Raw genomic sequence first — 19,039 nt, forward strand, 5'->3', positions numbered from 1 at the left:
AAATGAAAAATGGCTGAACTGTTTGCAGTCAGAAGTCCTACCATAATGATCATCTTTACATTCAGCTGTGAAAGTTGAAGCAAAATTTGTCAAGCAGAGGAGTTGAACACACACAATTTTGTAATAATAAATTCAAAAGTGAAAAAAAAGACAAAGGACCATAATCCTGCCAGAAATAATTCTAGGCAATATTCATTTCTTGGAGATCCAATGTAACAGTTTAGTAGAGATGCACCCAGTCGTTAAAGAGGATTTTAAAACATGAAATCTTTAAACTTTGTATTCCATTGTTGAAAAAAAATTGCTATCTTGAATTGCCAATTACAAAACCATCCAGCAAGCTATTAAAACAGTCAGTTGCAGACCATTTGAATGACTTAAAATTGTCAAAACTTTGGCAAAGACACAAACTGGTATTACTTTTTCCTTCAACAGTACAGTCAAGTTACCATTACCGGATCAGTAGCGTAATTAAGTTGTGCTGGTGAAAAACAATGAACGGTTTGAGACTTCTTTAACACCAGTTTGATTAAAAATTACCGTTGCTAACTGATTCAGCACATTGTCTTATTTTTACACGCAGACAAAATCTTAAACATGAATCAAAACTGAAATGGACTTTTGCATGCCGAAAGACTACTAAATGGCCTTTAAAATAATGGGTAAACTTCTTACTTTTCAACAGAGTTATAGCAAGTGGCCACAAAAAATGTTCAACCTCGATTTGGAAACGAGACAGAAGTCAACAAAGTCGTATATACATGTCAGCAAAACATACCGAAATGTTTGACAAAGAGACGCTCCAATTACGACTCAATCAATGCGTTTAAATAATAGGCCTTGAAGAATAGATGCAATGTGCAAAATATCATCTAACAATTTCAACTATTTATCGCAAAACGCAGTCTTGAACATCAAAGTGATCCGCTATGCGTAATGATCCGGTAATGGCGCTGGGCGCCGCCATCTTGTTTATGTTGAAAGTTTAATGTACGGCGCCGATAACGTTGAACGCTTATTGAGCGCGCCGAAAAATACGCGGTCCGATTTTTTTCGAATTTTGGGCTCAAAAAAGATTAGGACCGGCGGCAAAAAATTAGGTAGGGTCGGGCCACCGGAAACAAACAACTTTTTTTGTTACGCCTAATGAAACTATTAAACAGAAATGCTCACAAATTCCTGTTGAAACAAGATTTCATGTGTTTTTGTGGAGAAATTGCTTTTGTTATAAATGCTTTTGCCAGGCCCGTGGTATTGACAGTCACTATTGAGTAAAATGGTAAAGAAATAGCAGCCCTAATAATCGTTATAATTTTTTATCGTGGTGAGAGTTTGTCACAGTGTTACTTTATTTGTTGCTCACTATCATAGAGGCGCCGTTCATCCGATAATAACCCCCATAAAACTTGACAATAGCAGTAAAAATACCGTTTGTAACACTTACACGCTTCAGTGATTTCACTCTGCTTGGTCAAGAGATCCCTGCCAAATACCTGAATGATGAGCGCTTTATAGGTAATTTACTACGCCAGGAGGCGGAGTTTCGTCGATTCGGTCAGTTGATTGACTTTGGTGTGTATTCAGTAATAAACAGAAGCCACTTAGATAGCGCTGCGAATATGTGCCAAATTTTAGGGCGAAGTGATATCGCCTGTGCTTTTGATCCGGGCGATTAAAGGGAAGCCACGGCGATATAATTGCCAAAATAACCCAGTTGCTTGATCCCTGAATATAGCAGCTCTTGTTTCTCTAATACATGCAAATGTTAACATGTTTTAGCATGCTACTGTTAAGCATTGTTAATCACTCGATAATATGCTTACATGTTATTCCAACCAATTGTGCGCACACCATGGATTGCATGGATTGATATATATATATATATGCGTCAGGGGCCGAAGGCCTTTATACAAATAAACAGAACTTGAACTTGAAATGCACAGTCCCAGTAAGAAGATTTCACATGTAAAAAAAGAATGCTAATTTCAAAATTTTCCAAATTAAAATAGTCTGTGTTATACTGATGATATCTTTTCACCTTAAAAGCTTATAATCCAGTTTGAAGTCAGTAAAGTTTGCCAAAATGACAGTTTTGAAGCTAGCCATTTTGTATGAATTATTGTGTGTCTTGTGTATGTAATTAACTGTTCATTCTAATACTAATATTTTGAGCACATAGACAATGAATATCAGCTCTTGTTGATTGTTCTGTTTCTCTTTGTGCAACAGTAAAGTCACAATGCAACTCTGGCATGTTCCATGGCACTGCTGGTTACTTATCTGTGAAACAGCATTTGATAAGGATTTTATAAAAGCATAAATCTATTGGTAAGCAAGTTGAAATTGTGCATTCAAAATTGTCTACCGAAAAAGAATAACATTTAAATAGTTAACATTACTGTTTATTAGTAGTCCCAATTTCAGTTGGTGTAAATGAAAACTGCTGAAACTCATTATCGTCCCAAGTAACTTTTATGATCTGCTTCCATTCCTGTTTGATTTGAATGGTTTCTACAATTGGGATGCAATGCTGTTCAAAACAACAGCACTTCTTGGGATGCAATGCTGTTAAAAACAACAGCACTTCTTGGGATGCAATGCTGTTCAAAACAACAGCACTTCTTGGGATGCAATGCTGTTCAAAACAACAGCACTTCTTGGGATGCAATGCTGTTAAAAACAACAGCACTTCTTGGGATGCAATGCTGTTAAAAACAACAGCACTTCTTGGGATGCAATGCTGTTCAAAACAACAGCACTTCTTGGGATGCAATGCTGTTCAAAACAACAGCACTTCTGAAAGGATTTGCTGGATATTCAATAATGACTTAACGAATACAGGGCTCGAAATTAACACTCGCACACTCGCAAAATGCGAGTGAAAAATACTAATTGTGAGTTAAGTTTTAAGCCACTAGTATTTTTTTGCGAGTAAAGAAATAGTGAAAAAAGTGTAATATTGCTAAATGCATTCGACAGCGTGAATGCTAAACTGTAGGTCAATTTATAGAACGTTCGAATACCCGTATGCTTAAGCGCGCACCTTGTATGTAGACTGGTATACTTATAGTACAGATACGCGGCTGCCATTGTTACACAGAACGTGAAACAGTCGATTATTCACACGTGTTCATTGAACTTGAACAGACATGGTATCGATGCGAAAAAGAACTAGTTTCTTTTTGCCCACAGACCGACATAACAATATGAAAGATAAAGCAAAGTTAACCGTTGAGTTAGAAAAATAACGGAAATTAAATCCTACTACGAAAACAGTAAAGTGGGAAAAAGAACTCGATATAAATCTAAAATTTGCGAGAATGTTTTTGATTTTGCGATGATTAGTATTAAAGCTGCTCGCAATAGTTTGCAAGTAGAAAAAAAAGAGTTAAATTCGAGCCCTGGAATACAACATGACTATCAGTGTTGAGTTTGTTTTTTATGACCCCGGTAGGGTGACATATAGCAGTTGAACTGCCCGTCAGTCAGTGTGTCTGTCCGTCCGTCCGAAAAAAAACTTTAACATTGGCCATAACTTTTTATACGCCCGTATAAAATACGGGACGTATTATGTGAAACCCCTTGGCGGCGGGCGGCGGGCGGAAGGCATCACTTTGTCCGGACTCTAATTCAAATTGTATTCATCCGATCTTCACCAAACTTGGTCAGCAGTTGCATCTAGTTGATATCTAGGCCAAGTTCGAATATGGGTCATGCCGGGTCAAAAACTAGGTCATAGGGTCAATAAGTGCATTTTCAAAGGGGCCACTTTGTCCGGACTCTATTTCAAATTGTATTCATCCGATCTTCACCAAACTTGGTCAGCAGTTGCATCTAGTTGATATATAGGCCAAGTTCGAATATGGGTCATGCCGGGTCAAAAACTAGGTCATAGGGTCAATTAGTGCATTTTCAACGGCGCCACTTTGTCCGGACTCTAATTCAAATTGTATTCATCCGATCTTCACCAAACTTGGTCAGTAGTTGCATCTAGTTGATATCTAGGTCAAGTTCGAATATGGGTCATGCCGGGTCAAAAACTAGGTCACAAGGTTACTTAGTGCATTTCAAGCATTTAGCATGGTGTCCGCTCTCTAATTGAAGTAGTTTGCATCTGATCATCACCTAATTTGGTCAGAAGTTGAGTCTAGATGATATGTAGATCAAATTCGAATATGGGTCATGCCGGGTCAAAAACGAGGTCACGATCGGACACATAATGAATTTCAAGCATTTAGCATGGTGCCCGCTCTCTAATTGAAGTAGTTTTCATTTGATCTTCACCAAATTTAGTCAGATGTTACATCTAAATGATATCTAGGTCAAGTTCAAATATGGGTCATGCCGGGTCAATAACTAGGTCTCGAGGTCACTTAGTGCATTTCAAGCATTAAGCATGGTGTCCAAAACCTCCGAACGGGCGTATCTTGTGACAGTTTGGCACTCTTGTTAAATATTGAAGATAGCACCTTGATATTTGGCATGCATGTGTATCTCATGGAGCTGCACATTTTGAGTGGTAAAATTTCAAGGTTTTCATCATTCTTCAAGGTCTAGGGTCGAAAAAACAAAGTCAAGGGAAGTAATAAGCTTTAAATGGACATAGTTATCTGACCTACCCACGTATATATTTTTGTTAAATAAATCAAAGCGGCGCAGTAGGCAGCATTGTGTTTCTGACAAACACATTGTGGTAAAAGGTCAAGGTCATCCTTTACGGTCTACGGTAAAAAATACAGATTTAAGGGAAGTAATAAGCTTTAAAAAGGGAGAAAATAATTCAATATTGACCATAGCCACTTTATATATTTGCCATGCATGTGTATCTCATGGAGCTGCACATTTTGAGTGGTGAATCTACAGTCATGGTATTGGCTTTTAATTATTTGCTTCTAAAAATAGAGCAGTGTTTTTTTTCACCTATAGCGGAATGGTGGCGGGGCCTGTCCAAAGGGGAAAAAAATGCATCGTTTTTTAGAAAAAGGGGAAAATTAAGTAGTCATTCTTTTATATGTAATGATATTTATTATATGAATACACATGTATGTATCAGGGTTCGCACAGGGCTTGAAAAGTGCTTGAAATGAGTCCTAGGCTTGAAAAGCCCTTGAACAAAGGTTGGCCTTAAAAAAGTGCTTGAAAAGTGTTTATTTCATGTAAAAAAGCCTTGAAAATGTTTATTTCTGCTCAAAATTACTTTTATCATCGCTTTAATTATAAACTTAAATTGTTCTTAAGTGAAATATAACGAAAATTTATCATAGATTCCTTCGCGAAAAAGTTGAGTACGAAATATAAGTTTCTTACACTATTGAGTACGAAATATTATGTGTATACGTCACAGATTATGTGTGCTAAGTCAGAGGTTCTCCATTGTGATCAATTTTCGCGAGTGAAAACGCAGCGATGGGGAAGTGTCGTTTGAAACCAGGGTGGTTTACTGAATATTCCTGGGTACAGAAAACAAATGACATTCGAAAAGCACATTGTCAGGTCTGTATGAAGACCATTGATGTCGGGGGTATGGGGGAAAGCGCTTTGAAAAGCCCCGAGAAAGTGGAAACCCTCAAAGAAAACATGAAATTGAGAAGCAAACAGGGTTCCTGCGATGTGTTTTTTGTTAAACAGGAAAGTACTATTGTTAAAACTGTTAAATCTAAAACAGACATAAACAACAACAGCCCATCTGTGTCGAACCAGGAAGGCACAGCCACAGAGAGTGTGCAGATAGAAGATTCAAATTCCAGGACCTTCGCAACTTTCAGCAGTAGTATCAAACTCGCAAGACATCCATAGACAAATTTGTTTCAAAAAATGGGGTCGAACCAGGAAGGCACAGCCACAGAGTGTGCAGATAGAAGATTCTGAAATTCCAGGACCTTCACAACTTTCAGCAGTAGTATCAAACAGGCAGACATCCATAGACAAATTCTTTTCAAAAAATGATATTTTGAACGCGAAAGTATTGTGGGTATTGCATACCGTATGCACACAACCATCCTTTAATTCCAATAAATACATTACAAAGTTTTTTCAGGTTGTGGTCCATGACAGTACCATAGCAAAGCATATGTGGCTGTTTTGGGGCTAGCTGAACATTTCAAAACTGTACTTGATAGTTCTATAAGTAGACAGTACTCAGTGTCTCAGTACTCAGTGTCTTTTGATGAAAGTTTAAACAAGAAAGACCAATCCAAGCAAATGGAAAATGCATTTTTCTAAAGAAAACTAACGTACGGTTTTGGGCCTTGAAAATGAAAATTTGGCCTTGGAAAGTCCTTGAAAAGTGCTTGAATTTAGGTTTGAGATTTCTGTTTGAACCATGTGTATGTATGAATGTAATTATATTCACAGCTGAATGTCTCTGTTCTTTTTCTTTAATATATATCAATGATTTGTTCAACATTAGTTTCAGTCAGTTCAGCCGTCTATTCAGCCGTCATGCACAGTATCAGTTTTCCAAGCCAATTAGAGTCTAATTGAGATTTTTTTAATCAATTTAATGGCAAATTTGAGCATTTTTTATCAATAAAATGGGCCAAATTGGAATGTTTTAAGCCACAAATATTGACACAATATAGATACATCAGGCCTTTTCATGGCCATTTTGGGAAAAAAATTAATTCATGAAGTCCACTGATATGGGAAAACCTAATTTAATATAACTCTTTATAATAATAAAAAATCATATTAAATATAGTTATATAACTTGTTAGATGTTTAAAAAATGAATTTGAGATATATCTTATCATGAGGCAGTTGTTTCTATAAAAAAAAATTTTTTTTTTTTTTTTTTTTTTTTTTTACTTTTGGAGGGGATTTTTTCAGAAAAATTGGGGAAAAATATTTACTCTTTTTGGAGGGGAATGGGGCCGAATATCGGCCCCGAAATTGTCATAAAAAAAACACTGTAGAGATTTGTTACATACATACGGAATATTACGCTAGTCAATTGTTCCAAGAGTTTGTATCACTCGAGTGGCTTGTGTGATGACGTATCACACGAGAGGCGGAGCCTCGAGTGTGATGCGAAATAGCACAAGCCACGAATTCTGGTACCTGTATTCACCATGAAGCACATAGACTATGAATGTCAGCTCTTGTTGATGATTCTGTTTCTCTTTGTGCTACAGTAATGTCACAATGCAACTCTGGCGTGTCCTATGGCACTGCTGGTTACTTATCTGTGATACAGTGTTTTATTAGGATTTTATAAAAGCATAAATCTACTGGTACATTGATTTATTTTGCCAAACATTACAGCTTCTTACAGGCTGCTTCCCAAAAATTAATGTTTTTTCCCCAAAATCTTGCCAAATTTTCACCTGAAAGGTTGCAAACTTTTCCAATATACTCAAATGTTGGTTTATTGAGTTTATTGTACAGAAATATAATTCCATAGCACTTTATAATCTAAATTTAATAATGCATTAATGATTTAAACATGTACTTTCAAACAATTAATATTAATAATGTTTGTATATTTCCCATGTTCATGGTTCATCACACTATTTTTCACAATCCAAAAGGCATAGGTTTTAAAATGTAAAGCAAAAAAATATCACATACCGATCCGGTTAAAATAGCAATTAAAAAATGATCTACATGTACTTGAAAAGATTGGCATTTAGATAAAAAGCATAGTGGTAATTGAGGTCTTTTATTGGTCCCAATTTCCTAAAAATCATTATTGTCCCCTTTAATTTCAATACATCTTACATTCTGTTGATTTTTAATTTCCCTTTTATGATGTGAAAAAAAGTTATGAAAAGCAATGACTTGTAATGGGCAGGATGATTTTTTTGGTGCAATATCTGTCTCACAATGTATTCGCCACCGAGCGCATAGGCATTGAATGTCAGCTCTTGTTGATGGTTCTGTTTCTCTTTGTGCAACAGTAATGTCACAATGCAACTCTGGCGTGTCCCATGGCACTGCTGGTTACTTATCTGTGATACAGTGTTCAATTATCTAATACATTTAATTAGATTTACTTTATACTGTGTATAAGCTCAACTGAAGCAATCTTCATACTGATTTATGAGTTATTCTGTGTTTGGTGTTTTTCACAATCTATTATATTCACAGGGCTCGACAAATCCACTCGCCCGCTCGTAATTACGAGTAGAAATCGGCTCTAGACGAGTCAATATTCCGGCAGCGCTTGATCTGCAGGGCGAGTGGCATTTCTGGCAGAAAAGATTTAAATTTCAAGGTTTAATACATCTTAACCAAACAAACCAACGTTTTATCGGCGATTAAAAATTAAGTGGATGTTGATTATTGCACACTGCGCTAAAATTAGTCTATTTCTCGTTAAGCGCCTATACCGGTATGTTCCGTGAATGTATACAATACAGTACGGTATAAGGTCTTTTAATTCTGCTAAAAAATTCGTCTAAATTCTTCACATCTTCAGATTTAAAGAGTGGCTAAATCACAATAAAACATGAAAAGTTACTGATTTTTTGCATTTTTTTTTTTCAGTAAATTGCTGTGCAAGTACATATTTCAGATGGGCAAGTGAAAATTCTTAGCTACTCGCCCTGCAGGGCAAGTTGCTGAAAAAATTGGCGACCCCTTATTCATGTTGAGTTTGGTTTGACTAATTTCTGTGTGCCATAATGACAACTATTTTAAGATGAGACTTGTTTTGTAAAAGCTGGGCATTATGCATGTGGTTAAAATTTCATCTAGATTAGTCTATGCAGTCCATACAGGCTAATATAGGGTAAACATTTGCCAGGAGGTTTTCTGCTGCAAACAGACATTGTTTTAAAAAAATCCCAATTTCAAAACAAAAAAGTATATTTTTAGTCCCCTACCGGTTTCACCGGAGGGGACTTATGGTTTGCACTCGTCTGTCTGTCAGTCAAGTCAGTCAGTCTGTCTGTCTGTCACACTTTTCAGGATCCTGCGATAACTTTAAAAGTTCGTAATATTTTTTCATGAAACTTGAAACATGGATAGATGACAATATAGACATTATGCACGTCATTTCATTTTGTTCCTACTTCAAAAATTCTGGTTGCTATGGCAACAATTTTATTTTTTTAATTCTGACATTGGTGGATTTTCTGACAATGGTGGAGCAGGTTTCAGAGGGCATATATAGCTTGGCATTAGTCTTGTTGATAGATGTGTCTTATTATTATTATCTCTCAATTGTATTTTATATACCTCTAACAAAGGTTTGTAACTATAATTCATATGATTTTTTTTAGCTCACCTGTGCTGTGCTCATGGTGAGCTTTTGTGATCACCTTTTGTCCGTCGTGCGCAGTCAACATTTGCCTTGTTAACACTCTTTGAGGCCACATTTATTGTCTAATCTTCATGAAATTTTGTCAGAAGATTGGTTATAATGATATCTTGGATGAGTTTGAAAATGGTTATGTTTGCTTGAAAAACATGGCTGCCAAGGGGTGTGGAATTTTTGCTTATTTGGCTATAGTAAAATCTTGTTAGCACTCTAGAGGCCACATTTATTGTCTGATCTTCATGAAATGTGGTCAGAAGATTCATCCCAATATCTTGGACGAATTCAAAATGATGCCGGTTGGTTGAAAAACATGGCCGCCAGGGGGCGGGGCATTTTTCCTTATATGGCTATAGTAAAACCTTGTTAACACTGTAGAGGCCACATTTATTTTCCGATCTTCATGAAACTTGGTCAGAAGGTTTGTCCCAATGATGACTTGGATGAGTTCGAAAATGGTAACCTTTGTTTGAAAAACATGGCTGCCAAGGGGCGGGGCATTTTACCTTAAATGCTGGCTATATATGGCTATTGTAATATATTTTTTACACTAGAGGCCACATTTATTGTCAAATCTTAATGAAACTTGGGCAGAAGATTCATCCCAATAATATCTTGGACAAGTTCAAAAATGATGCCGGTTGGTTCAAAAACATGGCTGCCAGGGGGGGGGCGGGGCATTTTTCCTTATATGGCTATTGTAAAACCTTGTAAACACTCTTAGAGGTCACATTTATTTTTTGATCATCATGAATCTTGGATAGAAGATTTGTCCCAATGATATCTTGGATGAGTTCGAAAATGGTTTTGGTTTCTTGTTTCTGAAAATGGCTAGGAAAAAGTCTGATGTGTCAATATTTGTTGATAAAAAAATCTCAATTTGGTCCATTTTGTTGAGAAAAATTCCCAAATTTGCCATTTTATCAATTTACAAACTCCTAACTTGACCAAACTCCTTTTTCAAAAATGGCTAGAAAAACCCCTGCTTGCTGCTTTTATGGAGTTTTGCGTTTGAAGTAAGTCTCTACTAAACAAAATAACAGTTCAGGCCGAAAGTTTGAAACAAACAAATGTCAATATGGCAACTAGAGCTGCAACGATTCACCAACAGCTCGATTCGATTCGATTTCGATTTCAGACACTCCGATACCGATTTTTTCGATTCGATTCATCTTCAAACCTAGTTTTATCATATATTCACTCTTATGCCTCAAAATTAACATTTCTGTTCAAATGTGATTTCAATAAAACACATAAAAAGGAATAGCAAATTAGGACTCAATTTTAATATAAAAACTTCTGATTAGAAGATTGTGTTGATTACACAATAATATTTAAAAAAAATCAGAATAACGTAATTGGAATCAGTTGAATGGTAGTACTATCACTATTATACTTTTACCCAAAACCGCTATAAGCATGTCTACCATTGTGCAATGACAGCATCACCTGTTACCTGTAGGACAAATCACATTCTCTAATAAACTTACCAAAATTCCAACAGAAATAGAACTACTTTTCTGGCTCGCGACTTCAGTAGTTGCACTTGTGCGACCTCTTAGTCTTGCTAAATCAACGTTATGTTTGCGTTTGACATGTTGCATTAGATTAGTGGTTGAGCCGGACTTTGCGTATGCCACATCCGTGATGCACAGTTTACACTTTGCTTTATCGGTAGGGCTACCATCCCGAAACCCAAAATACTGCCACACTTTTGATTTTAGCTTCTTAGGCGCATCTGATAATTTCAATTTGTCGGCAACACCTTGTTCAGCCATTTTGACGCTTTTTCCGAAAGTAGACCGTAACGGGCTTATTGATTAGATGACTAAAGTAATAAGCAACCAATCGCGCGCGTCGTAATTACAGGTAAAGATAAAACCTACACCTTCCTGTATCAATAGGCAGAATACAGCGCGCTTTACGTATCTATGTATATATATGTATATATGTTAAAGAATCGAATCGAATTTGGTAGGTTTGGTATTGTAATCGAATCGAGGCATTTCGAATCGATTTTTGATGAATCGGATCGAATCGTTGCAGCTCTAATGGCAACTCAAAGGATGGCATGGGGTCCTGCTGAAACCTTTGCTCAGACCTCACCATTGTGTGTTCACAGGTGCTTGAGTACGAGTTGAGGAAGAACAATTTCTCCGAGACTGGCAACTTTGGGTTTGGTCTCCAGGAGCACATTGATCTCGGTATCAAGTACGACCCCTCCATCGGTATCTACGGTTTGGACTTCTACGTGGTCCTTGGACGTCCAGGTAACCAAAGCTTTTTATGCTTATCAGTTGTTGTTGTTCTCAAATTTAGGGCCAATATAAAACCTCATACCCTATCTCAAAAATTATTTTTAAAAATGAAATGACTGCCTTAAATTCCCAAGTGAAGATTTCTAATGGAAAAAAAGTAAATTACATGCAACATTAGTTTATTTTTCCCCAATTAAGGTCTTATAGTTTGAACTTAGAAAATATTATATTGACAAATCTTTTTTTTCTTAAGAAAATATTATATTGACAAATCTTTCTATTCTTAATTTTATAGTATTTGTAAGCAATAACTTGACCATGTAGTCAAAATCACGTATTTTTTTTCCCACTTCAAAGGGACAAGGCCCTATTCTGAAAAAGGATGAAAATGCGCATGATTTAATGCTAAAATTATATTTAAACAAGAGCACCGCATAACGGGTGCCACGCTCGGCTGCGAAAGCTTGTCAGATTATTTTCTTTTAGAGGTCACAGTGACCTTTGACCTAGTGACCCAAAATGGGTGTGGCGTGTAGAGCTCATGAAGGTGGATCTACATATAAAGTTTCAAAGTTGTAGGTGGAAGCACTTTGATTTAAGAGCAAAATGTTGAGGTTTTAGCACGACCCCGGCGGAAGACGACACAACAACGACGAGCTGGCTATGACCATGCCTCTGGGTTTCTCCGAAAACAGCCGAGCTAAAAAATCACCAACAACAATACTGTCTTGTGTGTTGCAGGATTCAACATTTCCCAGAGACGAAGGAAGACCAGCAAGATCGGCCTGAAGCACAAAGTCACCAAGGAAGAGTCCATGAAGTGGTTCCAACAGAAGGTACATGACAATAGGTTGTTGCATTGGGTGCTATTGTTGATAATGATTAATGAACTTTGAACCACAGAACAGTGGAAGTGTTTCTAACAGATAGTACATACACATTAGATTGTTGTTTGCCTTGGTGTAGTGGTCATGGGATCGATCCTTACTGTGGGAGTTTTTTTAAATCTCCCTCCTAAAGACACCAAGTACTGGTTCTTACCAGGAAACAGACTTAAGCGTTTCAATAAGCTTAAAACATTCGATTCGATTGATGAAAAGAATAGGTTTAAACTAATATATTGTTTGCATGGGAAATGGTTAATTAAAAAGGCGAAATGGTAAACAATAAATGAGGATAATAAGATCTTAAATAAAGTATAACATGTGGCTGAAAAGTCCAATTCTCTGTGATGATTCGATGACGAGTCTGACATAACGCCATAATGTCGTGTCTGCAGAAACAGTTTTTGTTGAAGCAGTCATGTACATCTGGCATCTTGTGATGTCTATTGAGGCATTTGTCTGAGAGAATTCGGTCCAGTCTTCATTTTTATGAGCTTGCCTGAGCATGATTGTGAAGTATTGTGACTACCCTATGGGGGTTGTCATCCAGTGCAGACTTCCTGAAAAGTCCACAAAAATGCCTGTCAACCAGACAGGCTGATGGAAAAGTTAGCCTGTCCGGACAAAAATTCACCTGACCACACAGCATGAGTTTATAATTGAATAATTAAGTAAAGTTTAACTCATATTTATTGGAATGTGCAGCCTGGGTATAAGTACACTTGATAAAGTAAAACAAAACACTTGCGTGTTCTAGTGATTACAGTGTATGATGGACAACAGCTTTAAATTCTAGTCAGACTCAAAGGAAAATATATATTTTTATAGGGATCAGATGCATGTAATAGGCTATTTTATCAGATTTATTTCTGGGGACAAGAAGGCCTCACATCAAAATGCTTAATTTACGAAGATTTTCAGATTATTGAAAATGCTTAATTTACAAAGATTTCCAGGGGATTGAAAAGAATCGTGTTTAACTCGCATATTTCAACAAGTCTCTGCTCATGTGCATTCTTGGTTCCGCAGTAAACTGTGATGTTTCCACAATCCTGTTTAAATGTTAACAGTTTCGCTTCATATTGATTGTTAGCCGGATTTTTTTCGAAAAAATCTCGGCTTATAGATTGATGTTGTCGGGCGGGCGGGCGGGCGGGCGGCGTGCTCGAAAATGTTAAAGTTCTTATTTCATGGTATAACTTTGGTATGCTTGGACCTAGAGTCTTCAAACTTGACATGAAGGTTGGCCAGGATTAACAGATGACCACTGGTCATTTCAAGGTCATTCATTTGAAGGTCAAGGTCACTGTGACCTTCAATATAAAAAATGTTAAAGTTGTTATAACTTTGGTATGCTTGGACCTAGAGTCTTGAAACTTGACATGAAGGTTGGCCATAACTAGTTAGTAACCACTGGTCATTTCAAGGTCATTCATTTGAAGGTCAAGGTCACTGTGACCTTGAATGTAAAAATGTTAAAGTTCTTATTTCATGGTATAACTTTGGTATGCTTGGACCTAGAGTCTTCAAACTTGACATGAAGGTTAGCCAGGATTAACAGATGACCACTGGTCATTTCAAGGTCATTCATTTGAAGGTGAAGGTCACTGTGACCTTCAATATAAAAATGTTAAAGTTGTTATAACTTTGGTATGCTTGGACCTAGAGTCTTGAAACTTGACATGAAGGTTGGCCAGAACTAGTAAGTAACCACTGGACATTTCAAGGTCATTCATTTGAAGGTCAAGGTCACTGTGACCTTGAATGTAAAAATGTTAAAGTTGTTATAACTTTGGTATGCTTGGACCTAGAGTCTTGAAACTTGACATGAAGGTTGGCCAGAACTAGTAAGTAACCACTGGACATTTCAAGGTCATTCATTTGAAGGTCAAGGTCACTGTGACCTTGAATGTAAAAATGTTAAAGTTGTTATAACTTTGGTATGCTTGGACCTAGAGTCTTGAAACTTGACATGAAGGTTGGCCAGAACTAGTAAGTAACCACTGGACATTTCAAGGTCATTCATTTGAAGGTCAAGGTCACTGTGACCTTGAATGTTATTGTTGTTCATGTATATGCATGCATTCAAAACATAACACAAGGTTTGCTCATGCCTTGAAAAGTACTTACATTTCATTTTGACCTTTGAACAATATTTCAGTAATTTAAGTATTGCATTGACAAAAACACGAAAGGTACTTTCCTGTCATTTAAATCAAAAATCCGGCTTCAATGCGGTCATCTCCGACCGCGGAACTCTTGTTTTGATATGGCACAGTAATATGTCAGACCAATGAAATTGACGTTGTCGAAAGAACAACAAAGGGAGAGCACTCTTAAGAACTAGTGACGCGTTAGTGTTCTTAATGACAAAAGGCTAGAAATTCACGAAAATAGTGACTTTAATGGGGGAGTTTTCGTTCTTTTGGCAAGTATTTGACTTTTCGGTATTTAGTCATAATTTTATTTGCCTGTCACAAGGACCGGCGATATTAGAAACTTCGCTGGAACGTTAAGAATTTTGCTGGATAAGACCGGCGGTCTGGCCTTTTCAGGAAGCCTGCCAGTGTTCTTTGTGCGTTGTACCTTTTAGCTTGTTACTTCTCTAGAGGCCACAATGTTTACCTTATAGCTTGTTACTTCTCTAGAGGCCACAATGTTTACCTAGCTTGTTACTTCTCTAGAGGCCACAATGTTTACCTAATCTTGGTGTAACTTGGTCAGAATGTTTATTTGAACAAGATTTAGGCCAAGTTCAAATCTTGGTCAAATGCGTCCCACAACTAGGTCATTAGGTAAAATCTGATCACTTTAGAGGCGGCATTTATGTTGATGAAATTTCGTTAGAATGTATTTCTTTACAATATTTATACAAAGCCATGCTTGAGTATGCATCAAGTGGGATATTTACAAAGTAGGTCAACATGTAGATTTTGAAAATTGGTGTATGAGATGTTTGTTTTAGGATCATGGTAGCCATCTTGTTTTATTGAATCAACTGTTAGCATGTGTTGTCTTTGGATAACAATTTAAAATGTTTTCTTGTCTTCTTTTTTCAGTATGACGGGATCATTCTTCCAGGGAAATAGACTGTTACTTTATGTGCTGTAGAAATAAAAAGGTCGTCAAAGAGAAACAAAAGTGTTGTGTTGTGTAGCGTTGTGCATAGTATCAATGAGTGAATGTGTTCCATTGTGAATAGAAATAGGTTCAGTCAAACATGATGTGCGCAGAATATGTTGTTCTGTTACAAATAAACAACTCGTTAAGTTACCAATAAACATCACATGAAGTTTGAAAGCTGTCAAATATAGTTCACGTTCTACCATAACTGGCAGAATCTGTTCTCATACCATGTAAGAATAGAATTAAATTTGATTGAGATGCTTATTTAAGTTAACAATCCTTCCTTGAGGTATGTGCAAATATTGATCCATTCAGGCTAGAAAAGTCCAAATGGTTTAATTATTAGTCACCTACCGGTTTAACCGGAGGGGACTTATGGTTTTCGCTCTGTGTGTCCGTCAGTCTGTCACACTTTTCTGGATCCTGCGATAACTTTAAAAGTTCTTAATATTTTTTCATGAAACTTGGAACATGGATGGATGTCAATATGGATATTATGCACGTCATTTCATTTCGTTCCTACGTCAAAAATTCTGGTTGCTATGGCAACAAATAAACTAGAAATACTGCTGAAAATGGTGGTTTTCTGGATCCTGCGATAACTTTTAAAGTTCTTAATATTTTTTCATGAAACTTGAAAGATTGATAGATGGCAATATGGACATTAGGCACGTCATTTCATTTTGTTCCTAAATAAAAAAATTTGGTTGCTGTGGCAGCAAATATATTTATAAAAAATTCTGAAAATGGTGGAATTTCTGCCAATGGTGGAGACGGTAAGGGACTTATATTGCTTGGCAATAGTCTTGTTTTACTTAAAACTGTTCATTTACAGACAGATAATCCAAACAAAAACGTAACATTTAGTTCTTAAACTTAAGGCAAGTAAAATCTTAAAAATTCAAATCATCTCCAACAAATAAAGTCTGACAAACATTTGGACAGTGTCTGACAATTTCTGAAAATTGAAATGTTAGTAACAAGCACGCATGTCTACTTTACAGTATTGACTAAATATCTGAGAAAATTCTAGGCTACACAATGTCTGACTGGCGAGGTTGTGGAGAATCTGTATGGGTTGCAACATCAAGCTGGTGAAATAAGTTAGTATTAAAGCAAAACATGCAAATTACACTGAACACCTTAATTTTAAGATCCTTGTTGAGACACTACTCTTCTTCAGCATCAATTTTGGGTTGTTACCTACTTCATTAAATGAATTTCTATTACGCATTTTATACTGGTTACTGCTTTGTTGAATCTAGCAGGCCACGAATTTTATATTACATGATTTTGATAAGTGAATTTCTCTCAAACTGCTTAGAACATTTTGAAAAGTTGCATGAAGGTTATAATTATGGTATTGTATATAGTGGGTGGCATATAGTTTTTGAACTGTCAGTCTCCGTCTTTCCGAAAACTTTAAGATTGGTCATAACTTTTGCAATATTGAAGATTATATTATGATAGCAACTTGATATTTAGCATGCATGTGTATCTCATGGAACTGCACATTTTGAGTGGTGACGGTCAAGGTCAAATATATGGCTTCAAAGCGGCGCAGTTAGGGGCATTGTGTTTCTGACAAACACATTCATGTTTCAAATGAAAAAACTGTCAATATGACGCGTCATGTGTAACAGCCCCGTTACTACAAATTTGTGCATGATTCTTATTTGAAAATACTGAAATTGCTTAGTATATGTTCGTGTTTTGAACATCCAACTCCTACTCTTAAATGTTCGTACTTGGATTTCCAGCCGGCAAGGGTCTTAATTAAGTAAATGACAAAAATATAGGTACATATTTTAGAGTCGTTTCCCTTCGTACATGTTTCCACTAGTGTGAGAGCTACATATCTCTGCCGTCTGTATATTTTAATGGCGAAAAAAACACAAAAGAGAACCAATAACGCTAGCGAAATTTCAATTAAGAATTGTATACATGCATTATACTGTATCTTTTAGTCCATGTATGTAACATTTAGTATAAAAAATGTAAGTCTCGGACACATTTGCCGCGGCGACAGTACGGTCTAAACCTTCACTCCGCAGAATTCAGACGGGTACACACAGTAGGAGACGCATTTGTTATGGTCGCCGTATTATGTATTCATTGACAGAAAACTAAGGCGGTCTTACGGCTTTAAAATTATGTCCCAAGGTCTCCTGCCGTAGTTTTTTTAGCTCACCTGATTGCAATGCGCTCATTATGAGATTTTGTGATCGCCTTTGTCCGTCGTGCGTCAACTATTTTCTTGTTAACACTCAATAGTGGACACATTCAGTGTCCAATCTTAATTAACTTAGTCAAAAAAAAAATTCCCAATGATATATTGGAAGAGTTAGAAAATGGTTCCGGTTGATTGAAAAACATGGCCGTCAGAGGCGGAGCATTTTTTATGATCTGGCTATAGAGAAACCTAGTTAACACTCAATAAGTCACATTTATTGCTCAATCTTCATGAAACTTTGTCAGAACATGTGTTCTAATGACTTCTTGGATGAGGTTCAAAATCTTCATGTAACTTGGCAGGGTTCGCACAGGGCTTGAAAAGTGCTTGAAAACGAGTCCTAGGCTTGAAAAGCCATTGAACAAAGGTTGGCCTTGAAAAAGTGCTTGATAAGTGCTTATTTCATGTAAAAAAGCCTTGAAATGTTTATTTCTGCTCAAAATCACATGTATCATTGCTTTAATTATAAACTTAAATCGTTCTTAAGGGAAATATTACGAAAATTTATCATAAATTCCTTCGCGCAATAAGTTGAGTACCAAATATAAGTTTCGTACACTATTGAGTACGAAGCGTTATGTGTACACGTCACAGATTATGTGTACTACGTCAGAGGTTCTACATTGTGATCAATTTTCGCGAGTGAAAACGCAGCGATGAGGAAGTTTCAAAACAGGGTGGTTAACTGAATATTACTGAGTACAGAAAACAAAAGAAATTCGAAAAGCACATTGTAGGGTCTGTATGAAGACCATTGATGTCGGGGGATGGGGGAAAGTTCTTTGAAAAGCCACGAGAAAGGGGAAACCCACACAGAAAACATGAAATTGAGAAGCAATGTGTTTGCTTGTAATAACTTTAACAAGTAAATACATACAGTCATTCAACCAGTTTAGAATCACCGGCAAAAACTTTTATTCTTTTGACCACAATAATTTCTTTCATGATTTAGTGTCAATGTGAGAAGATGTAAAAATAATGGGAAACATTTATTATGTATGATAACAGGTTAGGCCCGACAGCATATGCAGGTTTTTTTTGTCAAAAATAGTCAATTAAAGTTAACCCTTCGTAAAATTATTAAAAATCATTCAACTTACAGAATTAGTATTTCAAAACATTGTCATAGCGTTTGTATCCAAATCAGCAAAAAGTTAATTTGAAAATAAAGCCTGCCCTTCTATATCCATGTGCACATTTCAAAACATAACTCACTCAGTTCCGGTTAACTTTTCGCTGCATTTTTCCACCCTGTAAGCTATTTACAAAAACTTTCTTG

General features: G+C 36.5%; 1 protein-coding gene across 1 annotated transcript in view; it reads left to right on the plus strand.

Moving 5' to 3' along the window:
* Nucleotides 1–15,791, plus strand: part of LOC127857734 (60S ribosomal protein L11-like) — a 33,822-nt gene extending 18,031 nt beyond the window's left edge. Inside the window, exons 4-6 of the mRNA XM_052394389.1 lie at nt 11,382–11,529; nt 12,259–12,353; nt 15,461–15,791. Coding sequence (XP_052250349.1) covers nt 11,382–11,529; nt 12,259–12,353; nt 15,461–15,490 — 273 coding nt within the window. The 3' untranslated portion in view covers nt 15,491–15,791. The remainder of the gene's footprint in view (nt 1–11,381; nt 11,530–12,258; nt 12,354–15,460) is intronic.
* The last annotated feature ends 3,248 nt before the right edge of the window (nt 15,792–19,039 follow it).

Source organism: Dreissena polymorpha, chromosome 14 (assembly GCF_020536995.1).
Source record: "Dreissena polymorpha isolate Duluth1 chromosome 14, UMN_Dpol_1.0, whole genome shotgun sequence".
Taxonomy (NCBI): Eukaryota; Metazoa; Mollusca; class Bivalvia; order Myida; family Dreissenidae; genus Dreissena; species Dreissena polymorpha.